Source organism: Pagrus major, chromosome 14, assembly GCF_040436345.1.
Source record: "Pagrus major chromosome 14, Pma_NU_1.0".
Lineage (NCBI taxonomy): Eukaryota > Metazoa > Chordata > Actinopteri > Spariformes > Sparidae > Pagrus > Pagrus major.
The window spans coordinates 18,172,301-18,195,007 of record NC_133228.1 but is presented as its reverse complement, the minus strand read 5'-3'; the positions used below and the strand labels follow the sequence as shown (position 1 = coordinate 18,195,007).

The window sequence follows — 22,707 nt, the reverse complement described above, 5'->3', positions numbered from 1 at the left end:
TCCGTAGTATTCATCAGCAGCATTTTGAAATACGTTACTGTAATAAAGAGCAGGTGAAAAAATGGGTATGCATGTCTGCGTGTGTGGCCGTGTGTGTCAATATGTACAAAAGATGTGTGCATGTGGTTGTGAGTCAGTGTGCAAGAGTGTAGGTAATATGTGTCTGTGTGGTTAGATGAGATCCCCGATGGGTATACGGGGCAGGCAGACGTAAGCCTGCGGGGTCCTGCTGAGGTTGATGGGGTTGCCGTCCAGACGGATGTCCTCCAGTGCGTTCCTGATGTAGTTGAAATCTTTCAGGTTGCAGAACGTGTCCTCGTGCATCATTTGAATATTGTTACGCTGCAATCAGACACAGAGGAAGACAGACGGTGAGATAACACCATCAAGCATATTAGACTTTGATTAAAAGTATTGTCACGATGGAGAAATTAGGTCGTTATAGATTAGAATAACGAGAATAATTTGTGAAGTTTTGTGCCATCATGTAATTTCAGCATAACTTCAACCACCTCAACATGAGCAGAGGTCTAATTAGATGAATTATTCCAGATTACCTTTTCAGTTGAATATTTTCATATCAAATCTGAACTATGAAGTGTTTTAAACCCCGGGAATTCAAAGAACCTGCATTATCCTTTCAACATTTTACTTTCAATGTTCACCAGTGGTTGATGAGACATGAGGTCTGAGCAGATGTACCTGTAGGTGTAGAGATCGCAGGCTGTCTGGTAGAGGCACAGGGATGTAATCAACGTGGTTGTCTGTTAGGTACAGGTACAGCAGGCTCGTCATATCCTGGAGACAAAGAGAAAACATTTAAATCATTATTGGCTTGGGCCTGTAGGTGCCAGTATTGTTAAAGAAACTTGCGATAGCAGCTGTACATACCTTGAACGCCTCGCTGTGAATGCCCTTGGTGCCGATGTTGTTATGGCTGGCATCGATCAGGGTCATGGTCTCTGGGAGAGAAGGCAGCTGTGCGATGTGATTTTCTCGAATCACCAGCTCCTCCAGCTCGGGCAGACCCATAAACGCTCTGTCGTCGACGGACGTTATCTCGTTGGCGGTTAAGTCGATCCTCTTCAGCTTGTCTGGAAGGAGAAAGATAAAGGTACAACAATGAAATGCCTAAAATTCACCTTTATATTTGGTTCCCTGCTCTAATTTTCATTGAAAACATACTCATGAAGGCGAAGTCGGACTTGTTGATCTTGGTGATTCTGTTGTAGCGGGCGTAGAAGTGAGTGGTGTCTTTGGGAAGAGGTGGCACACTATCCAGCCTCAAGTCATCACAGTAGACCGAACCACCAAGGCACGTGCACAGCAAGCAAGTGGGCATACCTGGAGCACATGGATAAGAAGGAGACGAAGGGAGGGAGGGAGGATAAGTAAAAGTAAGAGGAAGTCAATGAAGATCTTTCTCGTCTGATTAAAATTTCTTCCCCAAAACTAAATAGTGCCCCTTTAAAAATACATTTGATTTGATCACATAATAATCCAACACCTCTTAAATCACTTCTGTTTCTTTCCATTTTTGATTTGTCATAGTTGTTGGCAGGAATGGACCCTAACGCTGGTTGCCAACCGCCATAATACAGCAACAAAAAAGAAGCAGCTAACTAGCTAGCTACTATCACAGTGTGTGGCTACTGCCAGAGAAGATGACAAACAAACGAGGGTAGGGACACCGACAAAGCTAGCTCTAGCATAGCGTTAGTCTATAGATATCGCAAAAATGTTGTTACCGTGAATTCTTTTGGCCACGATAAACATGCAGTGAATATCGTGATATCGTCAGCGTAACACTCAAAAAGACAAAACAAACAACAGGTCCTAATCCAGGCCAAAGTCAATCAAATGGTGTCAGGATATGAAGTTCCAAAAAGACCTGAGGTTTCTAACATGGTCCTCTGAATTCAATGCCTGTGTTGTTCAATACTGACCTGTCCTGTCAATCACAGGCTCATCGGGCTCATCAGGTTCACTAGTGTCTGGCAATCCAGAGCCCACTGACCCTTCTACAGTGCCAGCACCCTCCTGAGGGGTTTCTGGTGTAGTCGGAAGCAGCCCCTCCTCTTGTTAGAGACAAGATTAGGTGTTAAAGAAACAGGTTAGATCAGCATGTACATGGAACAGGACGTCTGGCAATCAGTAGCCCACTGTTTGCCGCAGTGATAAGTTACATACAGTATATTAGCTTATTAGCAGTGTTAACCAATTGTTTGTGGGATTTAACTGATGAATTGAAGTTAAATGAAAATGTGTTAATAACATGAAATGTGATCTGCTGAGTGGTTACAGACAAAATGCTTGTTAGCAAAGAACAAAAAACATTTTTTGGGTAAGCCAGCTGAAATGGTTGGTAGTTAGAGTTTCAGTTGCCTTCGTGGTGGTCGACCAGGGTAGATTACAACAGTGGATGTGGAAAAAAATATATGAGTTTGGGTCCTGCAGTTATAACTCAAATCATTGCTCAAGTAATGTTACTACCCCTTTTCCACAAACAAGGTGCCAATGCTGGAGCCAGTTCTTGAGCATTTCCGTTTCCTGAAAAAAGTTCTTGACATGCAACATCGGCTAAAAATTCATAAAACAAAGAGTAATGATTGATATAGTTTGCAGTTGGAAGTGTCCTGTCAAAAGCTTTGCAAAAGTCTCTGGGATCTCTTGCATCAATTGGCATCCATAATAACTAGCTAGCAGTCTTCTTCCCTGATTGCTTTTGTGTGTCCTTGTGCACGGAACAAAGAAACGGGAATCAACGCGTAAGTATGCCACCAAGTATGCAGTCATGTCGAAGCCGGGGAAGAGAATACTAAAGCTTTCAAAGCTGATTCACAAGAAGATATTTACAAAACTGACAAACAAACACTGGTTCGTCAAAAGACTGATTGGCTCCCTGGCCCAGCTTTGGCACTGGCACCTTGTTCAAATATTTCCCTCTTTGATATACTTCCTTGCGTGTGAGGTACAGTCTTTAGTTTTTACCCTGCCTTTAACATATCTCACACAAGACTAGATTAGATACTGACCTTTATCAATGTCAGGGACCAGAGTTACCGTAGGGACCTCTGTGTCTCCAGAGCCAGAGACACCAGAAGCCCCAGAAGCTCCAGAGAACCCTGAGGTTCCTGAAGCTCCTGAAAACTCCCCAGAAGCACCTGATGCCTCGCTGGGGATAGTCTCGGGAATGAGCTCCTCCTCTTGTTAGAGCCAAGGGTTGGGGTTAGGAGACATGAGATTAGGAGGGCAAGAGGTGAGATGGACCATCAATCAACCAGTTAATCAATCAATCTCACACACATTTCAGATAAGACAGAAGTTTGGAAGAAGCATGATTATGAGAAGCACAAATTCAGTGACACACAGTGAAACAAATACGTAAGATTTTAAGTGAAACAATCAACATTTAACACAGTTAAATGGAATTTAAGACATTAAATCAACATAAATCACATAGATTAAAGTTAGGGAAAGCGATTCTGTCTCGAGTCTCGATGCCAGGTTGTCAAATACCGACACTTTGGTTTGGTATTCGACCCGAATTTCAGCCCAAAGCATCGGTATTTGACGACCTGTGAATGAGACTCAACAATCAACTCAAAATCTTCCTCCAGAATCGCCTTCCCTACCTTCAAGACAGGTTATTGCTACACAGATCAAGATATCTGCTTCGTGAAAGAACTAACCTCCGGATATCAATGTTATCCCTGAGTCACCGGACTCATCCCCAGAAACCCCAGAGCTTCCAGAGGCTCCTGAGATCAAGAGATCTCCAGAGAACCCAGAACCAGACTGGTCCCCAGACCCTCCAGAGCCCAGATCAATGGAAATCCCTCCAGAGCCAAGATCTCCAGAGGCAGATCCTGACATATCCCCAGATATCAATAGATCCCCAGATAGCAAGAACTCCCCAGATCCCCCAGAGCTGAGGAGCTCCACAGAATCTCCGGAGATCAGGACAATGTCACCAGAACCCCCAGAGGCGCCAGAGACCAGCAGGTCTCCAGAGCCTCCAGACCCAGAAACCCCAGAAGCTCCCGAGGCCCCAGATCCTACGGAGCCCCCAAAATCCCCGGAGACATGAAGGATGTCAATGGGCGTCAGACGCAGCTCCACCTCTTGTTAGAGACAAGATTAGGGATTAATAAACAGACAGAGGACACTGAAATGGACCACACGATGATGATTAGGTTAATGATCAGAGACACATGGACACTGTGATTGAAAAAGACACATTTAACCATGAACAGCTAGTTAAATGGAAGACATGCACATGGAAAAGATGATTGTTGACGATGATTTTAGAGAACAGATTAGTGTTTTTTTTGTGGGTGGTGCTCCCTTTACAACTCCACAGGCCCAAGAAAGAGCAATGGCCCGTCTTAAACCGAGAGAACTTTGGATATCGAGTGACACTATTCATGGTCGTGCAGACCTAAAGGTGTGTGCTTTTTCAGACCTTTCTGTGTGTCTGGGCCCATGAGAACCCCAGAGCCCCCTGAACCCTGAGGGATGAGTTGGGGTTTCAGGGGCATCTCTTCCTCCTCCTCCTCTTCCTGTTCTTGTTCTTCCAACGAGGCTTCGGGTACAGGGTAGTTATAGTCGGGTGGGGCCAGTGTTCCAATCTCTATCTGAGGGAAAGACAGCAGCAGTGAGTCAAAAATGTAGGAGAATTTGACTGAGCATCACAAAAGTCATATTTGGTCTGATAGAGGTCGTCTGTACGTGAAATAAAACTATAAAAGCTGGTCAAAGTAATCACTTGGCTTTGTGTTGGTTCCATTTTTGCTCATTCTCATCACCTTTTGCTCTGTTGTAAAATGAAATAATTAACCTACACATATCAATATATGTGAAACTCTAGCCTATGTAATGGCAGCAGCTGTGGCTCAGGAGGTAGAGTGTCTTATCCATCAGATGAAAGGTCAGCGGTTCAATCTCCGGCTCCAGCTGCTTGTCAAACTGTCCCTTGGCAAGACAATGAACCCCAAATTGCTCCGTATACGAATTCAATACATGGGTGTGTTAAAAACGCTTTGAGTAGGAATAAAAATGGAGTCCATTTACCATCTTCTCTGTAATGAAACATAAATACGAGCCTTGGTTATTGAAATGTCTAGCGCTGATTTCAAGAGATCAATCAGAAAATTGGTTCTTCCCTACAGAGAGCCGAAGTCACGACCCTTCCGGTTTGCCTCATGGGACCTTATTTTGAAAAAAAAAAACCAACTTTTGTCCTCTGCAAAAGGATTGATCTTGTCTATTATAAAACATTGTTACCATGTAATTTCTAGAACAGTTGATAAGCTCTAGAGCACAAATAAAAGGTTGCTGGGAAAGGCAGAGTACAGAAAATGGAGGATGGATTGATGGATACAAGGCAGGAGAGAAGTTAAGCATTCATCACAGATGGTTTTTCATTAATTTTCCTTCACTTATTAATGTCCGCATGTGAGATGAAGTGGTTCTGGGACCCCTTTACTTCATCGCATCACCTCTCAGTTCTCCCTTTCTCTCTCTTTCTCTGCTATCTTTGATTCAAAACAGTCAAAACACACAAAAAAGGAAATCAAACAACAGGAGAATGAACTCTATGATCTGACGTGACAACAGTTCAACTTGATCCAGAACAAAGATCAGCGTCTCCACTATTTGCACCACTAGATGGCAGCAAAGTGACCGCATTTAAGTATCAAGCATAGAGACAGCATTGACCGCTCTCTATGAAAGGCCACAGAGGACATTTTCATGGCAGAAACAGCTGGTGACCACACTTGGCACCAAACATTAGAACTTTCTGAATGTGCATTTATTTATGCAATGTGTTTTTTCCATAACAACAGTGACAGATATCTTGCCATCTGATGTGCCACAGGGAAAAACATCTTTATTTTTAGACTCTATATGCATTCAGTTATCTCCTTCATCGTGAACTCATTAGTAATGGAGGGATGCTTACGAATTACTTTGATGTGAGGACAGGACATTATTTTATTATGTTGTCTCTTTTTAAAGGTATTGAATTCATTCCTGTGTGGAGAAGCAGCATACATTTTACATATTTATTTCAATATATGAGGCACCGTGCTACAGTATATGCTCAACCTGGATGTAGAAGTGATACTTGAGTAAAAGTATAGATATTGTGCAAGAATATTACTTTGGTAAAAGACAAAATATTTGATATTGAGTGTGCTTTACTATTAAAAGTACAACTAAAAGTAAATTATACATATATTTAACTGTATGTATGTACTTTATACTCAGGTTGACCAGTGATCAGGGTTTGGATGGTTACCTTAAAAATGTATCCTGATACAGTTACTAATTACCTTTTAAAAAATGTCATCAGTATCGTAATCCATGTATTACCACATTAAAGTCATACATGGATACGATACTTGATTACTTTCTGTTACTTCTGGATTACCACAATATCAAACAGAAATATCAATGGGATGGCTTTTATCTAATCTTAATAACGAGCGTGTCTTTTCTTCCTGAATGCAACTGTAATGTAATTACAACTTTCCAGTTACATGTACTCTGTTACTCCTCAAGCCTGCCAACAATCAGCCTGTCCGATTACCAGATCCGATATTTTCCGGTTATCTGAATCAGTGAATCTTTCGGTGCTACTTTGGCTGTGATGCTGTAGTCTGCAAAGTAACTAGTATCTAAAGTTAGACAAATAAATGTAGTAATAAAGTACAACATCTGCCTTCTAAATTAAGTGGAGTGCAAGTATAAAGTACAAGTTGAGTAAATGTACTTTGTTACATTCTATCACTGGGAATGGAAATACTCCAATAAAGTACAGACACCTCAAAACTGTACTAAAGTCAATGTATATATTTACATTCCAGCTCAGGTTTAAGGAGCGCTTTGATAAAAATTTAAGGACTAGACAAACTGCAGAAGGTAAATCTGAGGAATTAAGTGCACTACCATGTTTACGTCTCCTCTACCTCATTTGAAAATATCAAATTACTTGATAAACTACAGCTTAGCACCTTTGTTTATCAAGCAGACCAGAATTTATGTTTTGAAATAAATTAAAAGACAACCCTGCCAAACCAACCGAGCTTTATGAATTACAGTGCTCTTTGTTTCCCTCATTAAAAGCTTCAGGTATATCCATCTGGTCTTACAATTGCATTTGCAGTCACTGCAATAACTCTTTCATGTTTTGGTGTGTGATCAGCCTGCAGTTCCATCATCCTCCAGACGAGGGCAACGAACCCCCACACACCGCCACAGGTAACACCTGACACTCTCTCACGGCCAACGAGGCGGACTCAACCCTCCGAAAGAGGGAATGGTCCTTGTGGAACCAAGACTCACATGGTAGCTGCAAGAATCCATATTTTAGTCTTTTCAGCCCCTTTCGACCACAGAAATCAGATGTCAGCAGGCCAAATATACAAATGCATATCAGTACAATCATGCAAGTCAAATAAGAACAGCCTTTAAAAGATGGGTTACAAGAAGTATAACTGACTAAAAGTCACGCAGAGATTTTAAATGCAGCAATGAAAAGATGCCCAGCACTGAAAGTCACATTTTAAAGCTTGGCAGGGAGACAGTTTGAGATACAACAAGGTAGGCCATTGAACAGTCCTGCACAGAGTTAGCTCGCTGCAGCTCTCCCCTTCATTTCCCCCTTTCCCCAAAGCAAACATATACACCCGAGGGGAAAGAAGAGGCGAAAGGCTGGCAACCAAAAATCCTCAAAAAAAATAAAAAGAGCTCTGGAAGCAGCATGGGAATACAGAATGAACAGGGAGAGACGGTGAATGTCAGCATCAGGCTGACGCCAAATGTTATGTTGCTGCTGTAGGTTAAAGTTTATCAGTCAGTAGATGCATTCAGCCAGGTATGTAAAGTTTTAGCAACTCGATCTTTCCAAAACAATCTCACACTGGTTCAGCAGCTGCTTCCCTAACAGCAAACAAAATGATTTGCTGAAGTACCGTTGACCACAAAGGAAAAAGTCTTCAGTCTAATTAAACGGCATGCGGCAAAATTTGAGTCACATTTATGCGTCACTGTGAAAGCAAACGGCAACAGAATCTCTGTGCTTTGCAGATTAAAGGAAAAGTTCAACATTTCGGGCGATACATTTAATCACCTTCTTAGTGAGAGTTTGATGAAAACTTTGACAACAGTCCGTCTCTACAAATAAACGATGACAGATAATCTTCAGGAAGTTACTGCGATCAAGAAATAGTGACGCATAACCTGTTAAAGATATAATATGTAACATTTCTTCATTAAAATGTCTAAAAAAGGACGACACCTTTCTTCAATATTTTGTTTTAGGGTTACAAGGTGACGGTGTGTTTCAGTTGGTCGTCTGTCGCTTTTGGTCAAGAGTGAGAGACTGAGGGAGGAAGCCAGTGAATGAAAGTAAGTGTAACGCAAATAAACCTAATCTACGAACATTTTTGTCTGAGTAAATCAATTTTCATTGGCAATAGATCATATTTACGTGGCGGCCATTTACCTCTTCCTCGGGGTGAGAAGCTCAAATATCGTACTGCTGTATTCCAGGTCGCAAGTTGTATACACGTAAGGAATCGGACAAAGCGTTATAATTTCACCAGATCCTGATTGATCAGCAACTGAAAAGATGACAGATAGTGAAAGTCTGGAGGGACCTCGGGCCACATTTCAAGGTAAAACAACATATCTGATAACCTGTTAGCTAACGTTAGCGTTCGGCCACTTTCGCGCTAACATTCCTGTTTGAATACATCCTGTGTGTTTCACTTCCTGGCTTAAATAAATGTGTCCAAGATGTCTGTTGTTGAATGCTATAGGTTATCAAATATGTTGTTTTACCTTGAAATATGGCCGATGTCCCTCCAAATTTTCACTTTCTACTATCTATTTTTGGGACTTGCAAACTGGAACTTAGCAGTAGGACGGATGAGCTTCCCACCCAGAGGAAAATGGCCGCTGTGTGAATATGGTCAGTGGTGGTGGCTTAACAGTGAGGACAACAACTCCCATGATCCCACGCTACTTAAGTCTTTTGTTTTGTTTTGATTAAGGGATCCCTAGCAGCAGAAATTACTAAATTACTAAATACTATGCGGTTAAATGACAACCTGTCGCTTTTCGACTTTTTAATAAATGTAATTAGTAATCTTCAGAAGTACTACTGGGACAGAACATTGCTCCGTTTCCGGTCTTTACGCTAAGCTAAGCTAAGCTAAGCTAAGCTAACTGGCTGATGACTGTAGCTTCATTTCTAATGCACAGACTTGAGAGTGGTATCCATCGTCTCAGAAATCACTGTATTTTCAAGTCAGATTATTTAATATGATCAGACATGACTATGATACTGCAGCACAAAAAAAACAGCTTCAGACATTCCTGAGAAACTGCTTTGACGCAGTCTGAACATCTGGATTTCAATATATATTGTAGAGGTCTAAATGTTATCTCGCCCAGTACTTGTACAAATAAAGTTAAACATTCAAATTACCAGCTGCAATTAATTAACCAACTCATTCCTGAAATTCAAATCAAGACAAAACGATGAAAGATCAGAAGATGCCTAACTTAGTCTAAAGTTTTTTGAGTGCAGCGGACTGCTTGGATAACACTGAAGATGAGCCTTAACTTCTCTGAAAAGAGACAAGCCCCGAGGAGAAAGAGCAGAAATACCAACAGATGGATGTGGAAAGTAAAGAGTCAGCATTCCAGAGGCATGGAGCTCATCATCGCTTCATTTCTCCCCTGACATCTGATGTGTGTGTGTGAATAAAATCCATTTAATCCTCTCTCTTATTAAGCAACAAGTCTATCTGAGGATCTGCCCTCTCACCTCTGACTGTGCTGTCAAAGACACAAAGTGACAGATCTGTGCAATATGCTGTTGTTTGTTCAGGACGAGAAAGGTTCCAGTAACTCTAATTGTTCGGTTTCTCCACTTCCTGCTCCCACAGACTCCCACAAAATCTTATGCAATGTGCTGTGTCACATCCAGGCTTGTTAAACACAGAGACTTTATCAAAGCCATTCGCCTGCAACGCATTACAACTTTCCCACACTGAGCACTGTCATGTGTAACACTCGGCTGTAAATCTTCGCGCACCACGGCTCATTTTAAAACTCAAATTCAGGCTGCGGTTGTACCTTTTTGCCACGGTGCATGACAAAATAATTCACCGCTGTATGTCGTTTCTAGCTACGAGATCTCGTCCAATCTGCTAAGTCTGCGTTTGATTGTGGGTTTGGGTTTAGATAACAGCAGTGGTGCGAGTTCAATCCACATCAGGTTTAACTTAAATCGCTGGAAGCCTGCTGAAAATCCGATGTGGACTGTTTGCCTCGTGCCGTCTTGACACCGCCTTGGCTTAATTTCCTTGTTACAAAGAGGTATAAATGGGAACATGAAGCCTTGCTCAAGCGTGCCATGCCAGCGTGCCCTGCAGGATTGCCACATCACAGTCAACTTGAGCTGATTTAAAGGTTCTTCTGGAATCCATCATCCAGACTTTCTGCCGACTTTGTTCTCCGCTCATCTTTTAAAAGCCGTGGTAGGAAAGAAAAGAAGTCCCAGAAGGTGCAGCAATTCTTGAGTTTTGCTCATTTTGCAGCACTATGTTCAACATAATTTGAGGAACCGGTAAAGGCATGCTACATTTACAACAAAATGATCCCATACTCTCTATTTTCTTCTATACACCTGCTACTGCTCCAAATTCTGCAATCTGCACTCACTAAACACCAACATGTTTGGTTAAAAGTTGTTCCTTCCTCAATTGCTGCAGGCAAATAAAAAACATTTCCATCACCGGGGCATTCATACCGCTTGACTCTATGAAAACTACTCCAGAGGCAGAAGAATTCAGCCTGTGGAGATTCTAGGGCATGTAACCTAAATGGACACTGGCCGAGGAATAAAAGTGGAATACTTTGGCTACGATCACGCATAAAATTGGAAAGCAGCTTGCCATTTTCCAAATGGCCGCTTTGAGTATCAGCGGGATGTCTGTCTGCTCCATGAACCTTGTGACCTCGGTTCAAAACCAGCCAGTTAACCAGTATTTTGCCATCAACGCTGTGATTTGTGTATTCTGATGGAAATCAAGACGTCTGGGGATAATATCAACCTCCATGATTTAAAGTGTGAGTTGTAGATCATGTTGATGTGACATCATTTACATTTACACATTTACGGTGACGACAGAGTTCCTTAAAAGTTTGTGAATTCAAGGGAAAAAATAAAGGCCTTTATAGTATTTGAAAAAGTGCTTGAAATTATACATATACACCAATTACACATTTACAGTTGATCAACTGTGAAAGCAGCTTATTACAACCCATAGTTACATTTCTTGTTAGGCGGTGACCTCCAGTGGGCATAGTAATTATTGCAGCAGCAAAGGAGGAAGTCAGGTAAAGTAGCATCAAGAGCTACAAATCCATTTACGAAAGTCAATGGTGATTTATATTACAACCTGGCCCAACTTCTTCTTCGCAGCATCATAACTCACGTAAGGAGGCTAGTCTGCTTTGCACTGTTGTACTTTTACAGCAGATCAGTGTCTTTCACCCTAATGGACATGCTTATGAATATCAGAATATTCGTACATTAAAGCTCCTGTTGATTTTGAGTCTCATTCCCAACTCGTCAAAGACTGACGCTTTGGGATTGTAGGTTGGATCACCAGCCATCTGAAAGCATCAGTATTTGGAATCAACTCTCTTACAAATAGCAGCTTTAAGTTCCATTTAATTACATTTCTTAACTGATGTTACGTATGTAATGAAGGTATCACAATGTTTTCCTAAACCTTACCAATTAGTGTTGTTGCCTAAACCTAACCAAAGTGCGAGACAAAGGTTGGGTGCGCCTGACGCTGGTAGGCTGCAGGCGTGATGTTGGTTTTGGGAACGGTGATACAGTAGTTTTGGCAATTGACCTATTCAGTGGTTTAGGTATGAGGATTCGTTGTAAATAGGCCGATTCTGCCGTCTGAAGTGTTTCCTGCAGTTTTTTTTGGCATCACTGAAACACAGCACAAGTCGATTAGCTTCTGTAAAGCCTGCCAGTTCTTATGAAAATTCTGTAATTAACCTTGATCCGTACCTCAAACTATGTCATGCTGGGTAATGAATTGGAGGGATTTTGGCCTGGAAATTTATGAATTTGATTTTTAAGAAGGTGCGAGAACCCTGTGAACATTACAATGAATTGTTTGTTTGAATAGTCCTTCAGCCAAAAAGTGAGCACTGGTAACCATCAAGAGTAAATTTGATATATCTCATCAAGGGAGTCGTTGATTTTGTAGTAAGAAGCACCAACAGCAACATTCATTTACTTGAACTGCCAATACAAACTATGAATCTCTTTGATTGCAGTGAATGTGTCTTACTGACAAAGAAAAGGGTTGCCTCAGTAATGCAGTAATCAAAGGCCAGAGCATTTAGAGCATCTTCTCTTGTGCTTACTGATTGACCGATTCGGTTTCTTACCTGAGGATCATCAATCGTCAGCCCATCGTCGTAGTCATAGATATCCTGGTTCTCCGAATTTAAATTGTCTAGATCCGCATCGTAGTTGGCGCTGTCGTACGAGTCCAAGTCCACTTGTCGGGAAAATCTGGGGCCGGCCACCACCGCTTTGAGGACGAAGAGTCCCAACACGAGCCGCACGAGCATCCTCATAGTCCACCTTGACACGGGACAGAGAGAGGGGAAGTCAGAGGGTGGACGTCCATTGAAAGATTTACAGTTGTAGATGCAGCACAGGATATTGCATGGTGTCACAAGTTGAGTTTGCACTTTGTTTTTTGTTCTCGTTTGCCTCGTGTAGCTAACAAGTTGCTAAGTTGAAAAAGGAACAAAAATGTATTCAGCTATGTATTCAAATATAGCTCCATAGGTGCACTTCAACAAGGCTTGTCTTCATGAAATATGGGCTGTATAAGCAGTCTACTGTACTTAGACCAGGGCCTGACATTGGGTCACACCACTAAGGTCAGTGAATTCATTACTGAGGTGCAGACAGCTCGACAGATCGAAATATGAGGGCCTCTTGCCTCGTTGTAGCTCGAGGCGTACTGTTCCGGGGAGCAGCCATCTTGGCTCAAATCAAAGCTCACCTGTGGTGTGTCAAAGGTCAGAAGTCAGAGTTGATCTGATAAGGAACCATGGGAACGTTTTCTTCAGTCTGCAGGATTAAACACAAATCTGCTTTCAGCCTGTAGGTTTTTGGGTTTTGCTTCTTCTCCAATAACACACCGTTAAAGCTGCTTTAAATTCCTGTGTTTTTGGCCGGTGCTTTAATTATTTTTCCCAATCACACCAAAAAGGCTTTGGCAAGAAAATTCTTGGCAAGAAACTTGAAATGAGGGCGCAGACAAGAGGGGTCTTTCTGTGCTTGAATCTAAAATTAGCATGTATGATTTTCACTGAGCGCAGATCTTTTATGCACTGCCCTGACCCAGATAGCTCCTGTTCATAATCTTGTTCATTTCCTTAGTAGCACAGATCTGCCGAGCTTAACGAGAGTGATTTAGTTCAAAAGTGAGAATCCCTTATGGGAAGTGCTAATCTGATTAGCATATGTTAATTACCGCTTAATTAGCCGGCACAGCTGACTTTAGCCTTAGGAATCAATCAACGTGTCAGTCGGGAATTTTTCATAGCACACCGATGGCAGGTGTAGCCACATCTGAGCCGGTGTGAGATAGAAGGTGTCAAGTCCAAGAAGAGGCAGAAGAGTTGAAAGAGAGTCCTCCAGGCCGGGGCAGAGAAACGGAGAGCAAGGGGGGAGGGAGGAAGGGAAGAAAAGATGCAGAGACGTGGACAAGATGTTGGCCCTCAGGGTTAGATGGAGAGAGTGAGGAAAAGACTGGGCGAGAGAGAGAGAGAGAGAAAGAGAGAGACAGGTTTTTGACTCACTTACTCGACCCCTCGCCCTTTACAGAGGGCCTTTATGAGGCCCGGTCGCTGCCTGTCTCAGCACTCAAACTCCAAATTCCTCCGAGGTTTGTGGACAGGATGGCAGTGAGTTACGGCTGCAAGGAAAAGCTTCATTCAGCAGCGAGCGTGCTCAAACACACACGCACACGCACACACACAAACGCACACATTCACACACATTCGCGCACACACTTGGAAGGACACATCCTCGCACAGATGCACACTCTGTCTTAACACACCTATCTTTCAGAGGGAGAAAACTGAGAGACCTCTGCAGCTATTTTTGGGGGGATGAGGACAGATATAAAACAAAAAAAGAAGCACATGTTCAAGGGCTATTTAAGTCATGAATCTAATCTTTGTCTTATGCAAATTATGCAAATCAATCCTGCCATTGTGTCTTGGAAGTGTCCAACATGAACTGAGTGCACCCTGTTGAGAAATGCTTGGTTAGCATCCTCGCTGAAATAGGCTTTTCTGTCATGAGGGTACGAAATCCAGCATGGTCACACTGAAAGAGGGACTATGCTAAAGACAGAGGTGTGCTTTTATACAGGCCATCACAGTGTACAGTGTGTTGAAACTGTGTATGAGTGTGTAGCCTCTAGACTACCTCCGTGTTATGCTTGGCTCCGCGTTGGGCATTCCTGATATCCAGTGATTCTACCTTGTTTCCGCAAAAGCCATAAACAAACTCGACAGACGTCCCTTTGCTACGGGTGAACTGGTAGCTGACGTGTGTGTATCACGAAAAAAAAGTTTAAACAAATATACACGTTATTCTGTTCTGAGAGAAAATGTAACCCTAACCCTAACAAAAATATCTTCTTATCACAGATTCTGAATTTTGCGGGAGTTTCTTTTTTTTTTCTTTTCACAAAAATGGACAAAAATACTTCAAAATCTCTAGAGGCAAAAATTAATCTTTCTTGATCAGAAAACAACGCTGTCAAAACTGCAAAATGAGTCACCAAGGCTGTCACTAATCCAAAAAACACCTGTCCAACACTCACACCTGAATCACACCTACAAAAGCTTCAAAAACTACCAGCCAACAAGAACGCCAAAGGAGCACAAAGACATCCGCATTTCAGTCCCCTTCCGAAGCTCCCAAAGCAAATCCCTGAGTGAAAATAAAGCAGCTGCACCAACAACCAATTAGCCAAGTGGCCTCTATGCAAACCCTGAATTGCAGTGTGTTTGGAGGGGCAAGTCGAGCCACTCTCCCTGCACCAGAGAGCCACTGAGCCAGCATGATAGATAGCACCAAGAACGCTTACCTCTGTCTCCTGCTTTCCCGAATGGTCCCTTCAGCCGTGATGGAGATGCTGAGGGCTCCGGGACTTGGCCAATGGTGAGAGGTCGCGCAGGGTGCCTTGAAGAGGGAGGGTTGGTGTGTTTAGTGTGTGAAAGGTGTGTATATGTGTGTGTGTGTGTGTATGTGTAGGTCTGTGCGCTGTGGCAGACCTGAGTGCCCTGCCGCTTATGTGTGAAGGTAGGCACTGAGACTGATTGGACCAGAGCAGATTGCTTTTGGTCACTCGCAGTGCACCCACCCCACACTGTACACACACACATGCACGACCCTGTCAAACACTAACACACACACATCAGACACAGAGAGAAAGAGAGAGCAAAGGCCCCCCAATGGCAAAATACCTTTTTTATCCCTTACAAGAGTATCCTTTATTTTTCTAAGAGTGTGGCTCAATCAGACTGAAATATTTGTCCGCCTTTTCCTGAGGTGAAACTCTGGCATGTGTTGCTTTCATGTATGGGGGGGATCTACGGGGCCCTTGTACACAATGGGAGCTCTGTGAGGAGCCCCTGTTAGCATGGTGGTGAGAGGAAGTCCCCGCTTGGAAGAAGGCCTCTGCCCTCCCTTTTGGTTGAAGCTGCTTTCTCTTTGCACCGTCGCTCGCTAAACACTCTGCCTAACCTACAGATCTGAGTTCTGTCACTGGAGACCATAATTGTCCGGAGAATGAGCTGATCTGGGGAGGTCAAGGATGAAGATACGCAAGGAAAGTGGTCCTTGCTACATGCACTTGTAGATCGCCTTCAGTGTCCATTGTCCAAACAAAAAATAGGACACACACACACACACACACACACACACACACACACACACAGCTACTGGCTAGCGTTACCCTGTCAGCTTTATTTGGCCCCGATTTTGTCTCAACCTGCCCACCGCTCTCTCTCTCACTCCCATGGTAACTCTAGACCTTTTGATGAGTGAGGGGAAAAGGACGTAGCGGGAGTGCCAGACATCCTTCTGCACCTGCCATATAAGCTGGGATTTATATTCAGGGCCTTTCTTCTGCCAAGCATTCTGGAAAGGCAAAGAACTGAATAAAATTTCATCCCAACATTATCTTGACACAATGATTGATGCACACAGTATATGACCGAGTGCATTGTAAAGAGCCCGAGAGGCCCTGCGGAGTTGGGTCCAATCTGTGGGAGCTTTGGTGTAATAATTGACAGTTAAATGGAAATGTAATGCTAGCAGAGACATTGATTATGCTTGATCGTTAATTCTCGAGGTAAAGGTTTCTTGATCTGACTGGCAAGTTCAAACTCCTTCCTCTTTACTCCTTCTTCTTTCTGTCCAACTTGTGGTTCGTTACCACTGAAGCTGAGCGTCCATTTATCTTTCTTTTGTACTGTCTTGCCATCTTGATCTTATCCGTTGAGTATCAGAACATAATACTTACAAGTAAATACACAGGTTACTCTGTACCTGTGTAGCCTATTAAACTTCCAGGGGTAAATTGAGCCATCGACCCTATTCACATGGCGGCCATTTTCCTCTGACGTCTCACTCCAGGTGGGAAGCTTGAATGCTGGGATAATGTCAATGTGTTGCAGGTCATCATTTCATCACTTACTGGTTGAGTAGCAACTGAAAAGTTATTGGACAATGAAAATCTGGAGAGAAATTGGGCCATATGTTGAAGTAAAACTACATATTTGATAACCCTTTTGCTAATGTTAGTATTCAACCACTTTCTGGCTAACATCACGGCTGGATGTGTCCAAGATATGGGTTGATATTTTAGAGCCAATTTATGCCTTTTTTTGTGGTATCGTGTAACAGCATCGAACAGTAAGGAAGTGGTTGAATGCCAACGTTAGCTGTTGTCTAACAGAAGCTAATGGGTCATCAAATATGCTGAGAAATGAGCCAATGTCCCTCCGGATTTGTCTTTTCAATTTGTCTGATTCCCTATGTTTATACAGCCACAACACCACTGGCACGTTTGAACCTACAATTAAGTTTATGACCTTGTTTTGTATCTTACATAGACTGACATGTAAGAATGTCAAAAACTTATCTCTCCAGTCTTTAGTTCAAACACAAGACCGGTAACTTCAGTGACATGATGAATTCGCTATGAGAGTATGAGTATACGAGTATGAGCATGAGAATAAAACCCTTTTTTGGGGGGGTCTGGTTTGCTTTCCATTCTCTCCGTGTGCTTGTGTGCAAGATGGATTCAGTAACATGAACTATACTTCTGTAATTGACCCTTCCTGAGTCCTGCCCATTTTCGCTCTGTGCTCTTGAGCAAGCTTGGTACCTGGACGAACCTCAGCCACACTTCCTGTCTACTGTTAAACTTATATGCTAGGTTCAAGGTTTGAAGAAGATGGTTCAAAGATGTTGCTGAAGGACCTCTAAAAGCGTCACTCAATCCTGACCATGTGGAACACGTTTTGTTTACCCCTTCCCCAAAACCAAAGACAAATTTTGTCCGATGTAAAGACTGGATTAGGCTGTGTGGTAGACCTCAACATCAGCTGGACATCAACACCATCACCAAAGGCATCTACTGTATGTTTGTTCAAAGGTAAAATTACGATGTACAGTCACATTATATAGATGTGATGATCGTAGTGGACACATCACATTGTATAGTCACGTCTTAGGTTAGCTAATGTAAGCACAATGCTTCCTATCTGGCAAGCTAACGTGTTAGGCTTAGCTAACGTGTAATGTTAGAGGCCATTTAGAGGAGTAAACCTCATGTTATTACAGAATGAGACCAGAATGACTTTGTTTCACTTTGCATCATTTTGTCGTGTTCACTTTATAATGACATTAGTTCCCTAAAGTAATTATTAAAGACATCCTGAAAAACTTGCACAGATGTTGTCGTTATTATATGTGGCAAATAATTATAATTAAGTTATATTCATGTAAACAGCTGGAGTTATTTAAAACATGACAAAAATACACAAGGGCACATTTTCAAAAGTTTTATTCAAATTGAAGACAATTCAAATGAAATCTCTTGCACAGTTTATTCAGAAAAATAATAACCAGAATTAAAAAGTGAGTTGGCATTTTTTTAAAAACTGTTTTTACATTATTTCTGCATACAAAACAGTAAGGAATATTGGCCATGAATATTCACAGGACTGTCAGGTTTCTACTCATTTTTCGCCAATATTAAATAAAAAATAAATTACCTACAGTAAATATGTCTATTTGTAGAATAGAGTAATTAATAAAAAAAAAAAAAGTAAATAAGACCACAAACCTAGAACCCAAGACCATGAAGTTGGTTTCAAGTCTACAAATATAAAGCAATGGTTTTCCTGAAACAATAAAAAAAATACAATTGATATTATAAGCTCTGCCTCCTGCTCAAAGAAGCATAATGACATGAGTGCCGAAAGAGCTCCAAATGCCATTCATACATATTGTCCTAAATCACTGTCATGCTAAACTATATTCATATTTTATTCTGAACTGTACATGCAGATGTACCAACGTAAGGCACAGCTAGTGGGCAACAGATTGCAGCCTCAATAAAGCCTCTAACCCACCACTTTCTTGACAATTTTGTACTGTCTTTAAGATTTTATTAAAACTCCACTGAAAATTCTATTTTCTCTGGAACTGGAAAGCACTTTTTCCAAAGTCGTGGCAATAAAACAAGTTGGTGCCAACTACCGTCAGATATTTGAACGTCACAAACATGCAAATAATACTCATGTCACCATTTCTATTGCATAGATTCACACATCTTATTTATCAGAGAAGTGTCCACAATATGAAGTCATCAGTTGTCCGAAATTGGAATTAGCTTACAACACGCTGATTGGTTTTGTTTGTTCCTTAGATGACAATGGACCTGAGGAGACGGAAACACAGGATGACGTCGCTGGGAATTGGTGGCTTGATCTCGTTGCCGTCCAGTCTGAGGTAGCGCAGACGAGGAACGCTATCGTTGACAGATTCGTTCACAGTTTCGACGGCTACCGGACAGATGTTGGAGCCACTCACGCCTGTAAAAACACAAAGGGAAGTAACATTATGAGACTGTAATAGCATTACAGATTGCCTCTCTGATAAACAAATTAAGCAGTATAATCAGAAAAAAAGCAGTATGTGCTTTGGGAAAATGTCCATGACTTACTTTTGATATTGTTGTGGTCGAGGTGAAGGTGCTCAAGGCCTGAAGGAATGAGGGGAACCTCAGTCAGCTGGTTGTGGGATAGCTGCAAGTCCAAAATGCTGGAGACATTAAACACATTTTTGGGGACTCCACCGCTGGCAAGCTTGTTGTGGTTGAGCCTCAGAAATGCCACTTTTGGCAAACCTTTGAAGTAGCCAGCTGGGATCTTCTCAATGTTGTTGCCGTCAAGGAAAAGCTGGGTGGTGGTGGGTGGTAAGCCAAGGGGCATGCTGCTCAGCTGATTCTTGGCTAGATTGATCTGAACCAGATTGTTCAGACCCTTCAGGTTCACCTCAGTCACCGCATCATCCATCAGCTTGTTCCCCTGGAGGTCCAAGAGGTTTAGCTTATCCAGACCAACGAAGACACCAGCAGGGATCTTGGAAATGCGATTGCGAGAGAGTCTTAGATGCTCCAGGGTGGCTGGCAGTGGAGATGGCACAGAAGACAAGAGGTTGTCATCCATGTAGAGATGTGCCAGTTGAGGCATTGCATCAAGGATCCCTGCTTCCATTCCCTCACTCGTGATTTTGTTGCGGTTGAGGTTCAACCAGCGCAGCGATGTGGCATTACGTAGGGCATCTGCTGACAGCACTTCAATTAGATTGTTCTGCAGGTACAGGTACCACGTGTATGGAGGGATGTTGGGGATGCTCTTCAGGCCTTTATTGTCACAGTAGACAGCACGAGGGAAGTTAGCGGGGCAGCGACACTCTTTAGGACAGGCTTGAATCTGGGCCATAAATTCCTCATATTGCATGTCCTGGCCAAGAACTGGCCCAACCAGGCACAAGATGCAGAGAAGACTCAGGAGAAGTGCCATTTCGCTGTGCAACCTATGATGGAAAGGAAGACAAAATATCATTATAGACAGTTGTGTAATGTGATCATAAGACAGGATAGGGCAAAGAGACATCTGGAAGTTCTAGACATCAATGGTAAAGAGGATCAGATAAGATGCAAAGGATTGGGGACTTTGAGGAATTAGGAGCACACTGTGCTGAAGACCCTGTCTGTTTCGTGATTCATATCTCAACAACAGTCTTGGTAAGACCTTTCCCACACAACAGTCACTTCCGATCTAACGGCTAACATCCACCAAATGTCAAAGTGTTTACGAATGAACTCGTAAAAACTCTGGCCCTAATTAGTCACCACCAGAGTACGCAGCCTACTCTACCACTAATGTCATTATCATTAAATTCCAATGCCAGCTGCCAACAGAGCAAAGTCAACTGCTCTTTCCGGGTCACTCCTTTACCTGCCAATGACAGGTAAAGCTCCACAGAGAGGGTGCAGAGCCAGGTCAACTTTAATAGCATTAGGATAACCTGAAAGCTCAGACATGACGACTTTGCATGTCAGTTGTAAGATGCATACTGTTCATCAGGCATTGATGCAACATGTAGAGGATGGCTACGCCTGCCGCACATCTCTGAGTCCATCTGTTTTGGTTTGTACAGCTGATACAATGATTGATGCAAATAAACACATGTGCAAGCATGCACAGATTCCCTCGAGGAGAACTGAATTCTTCCCCTTTTTAGAGACAACAATTCAAGGAATGGCCAGATGGCCTCGTTCTAACGACTGACAGGGGCAAAGGAGAAAAAGTGAGATGCCAAAGATGGGACACATTATATGCTGTGTAACAAGGCAGCGCAAAAAAGAGAATCTAATCAAACACAATCTGAAGTCAGCTCTACCACCTTCCATCCACCCATCTCTCGAGGCACTACTTGATTCCTCTCAGCTGTCATCTGGTGCTTGTTTAAATTCTTGATGCACTCCACGTTTGTCTGGAACTCATTTCGGGTAGGCCACGCTTTTCCATGGATGGCCTCACTTCAAAGACAAAGCCAGCACACCTGTTTTAAGAGACGTGCCCCTGCTCTCTCACTGTACAAGGGTCACAACTTCTTGACCTAGCGCAAATGATAAAAGCGTGATCCATGCTTCCATAAAGATAAAACCCAAAGCTGCACAACAAACATCTACCAAACTACCACCCACGTGTCAATGTCATCGCCTTCAAAGAACCCAGCTTACCTGAAACTGTAGGTTCTGTCTTGTCTACGTCCTTTCTCAGCAAGCTATCAAGCGTAGTCCCAAATGATGAGGCTGTACCTCGCACTTCCCTCTATTTGTACCACTGGTGTTTCATTCAACGCGTGCCAGCTTGTCACTCATAATGACACCAAAGCTTCTCTTGGCCAATTAGATTCTCCCAAGATCAAAGGTCTGGAGGTGGTGTATAGTGTGCTAAGCCTTTTCAAGACTTGAGACATGGCCCACTTACAGGCTAATGCAATCCTACCTGTTCTTTGTTTGCTGACTTCCACATGGACAACCCTTCCTCCCTTGGCGGGCATGCTTGATCTCTTTTTAACTCCACTCACAAATCCCTCAGAGTCCTTTGCCGACCTTTGCGCTAATTTTGTGCTACCGCCGTCCACGGTGTGATCAGCATTCATTAATCTGCTTTATGCGAATTATAAGGTCTTGCAGTATTTGGAGTCAACAGAGACTGTGGAATAAACAACAAGTACAAAAATACAGCTCAACAAAATGTACACAAATACAGCTTAACTTTTTAAGGACACCTAACTGGTGTTTTTCGTGGATCCAAGAGGCCATCAAGCCTGTCTACTAACATTGTAAGGACATGATCACCAAAATTGGACTATTTGACAATAAATGTGTCTAAATGTTTTACACCTGGACCTTCCTGGCCTGTGAGAAACAGTTGAGATGGAAGAAATTAGTCGCGAGTGTTTTCTTTGCACACATTAGATCCAATATTACTGGTCTTGATTAGAATACCACAGCATATTCGAGAATAATTTCTTGTTATGCGAGTCTCGTCATGGCTTTAGTTTAATTTATTTTGAATTATACCAAGAGGCTATTGCTTGAACCAGATTGAAGGCAGATCTGTGAACTCAGCGGCTTCAAAATACTCTACAACACTTCTTGGATAAAGCGAAGCATCACTAATACCTACATCAAAATCTGAGGGAACTGCAAGATGCTAGGAAGCAAAGAGCAGGGAACGTTTTCTCAAGGTTGTCCGGCACAAAGGTGACGCACTCTCCGTGAGTACAAAACATTTTCTTCAGACAGATGTAATAGTGTTATGGGAGGGAGGTCAGACCTAATCTGGGGGGGATTTAACTGCAAGCTGATCGGGCAAATTGTTTTTGTAGAAGCTCGCTTAGGTCAGGTGCCCTTTCAACATGCCCTGCATGAGATTGCGCTAATTTCCAGTGATGACGGCAGTGGACTG

General features: G+C 42.6%; 2 protein-coding genes across 2 annotated transcripts; both read right to left on the bottom strand.

Moving 5' to 3' along the window:
- Positions 1-171: 171 nt before the first annotated feature.
- epyc (epiphycan) lies at positions 172-12,684 on the bottom strand. The gene is made up of 9 exons (XM_073481002.1): positions 12,499-12,684; positions 4,466-4,637; positions 3,693-4,124; positions 3,036-3,206; positions 1,947-2,078; positions 1,186-1,344; positions 892-1,094; positions 703-798; positions 172-342 (listed from the first exon to the last, which is right to left on the bottom strand). Exons 1-9 carry the CDS (start codon positions 12,682-12,684, stop codon positions 172-174), a joined length of 1,722 nt encoding a protein of 573 aa, XP_073337103.1.
- A 6,397-nt stretch (positions 12,685-19,081) lies between these two features.
- On the bottom strand, positions 19,082-20,244 carry kera (keratocan). Its single transcript, XM_073481191.1, has 2 exons — positions 19,383-20,244; positions 19,082-19,251 (listed from the first exon to the last, which is right to left on the bottom strand). The coding sequence occupies exons 1-2, from the start codon at positions 20,242-20,244 to the stop codon at positions 19,082-19,084; spliced, it is 1,032 nt and encodes a 343-aa protein (XP_073337292.1).
- Positions 20,245-22,707: the final 2,463 nt, after the last annotated feature.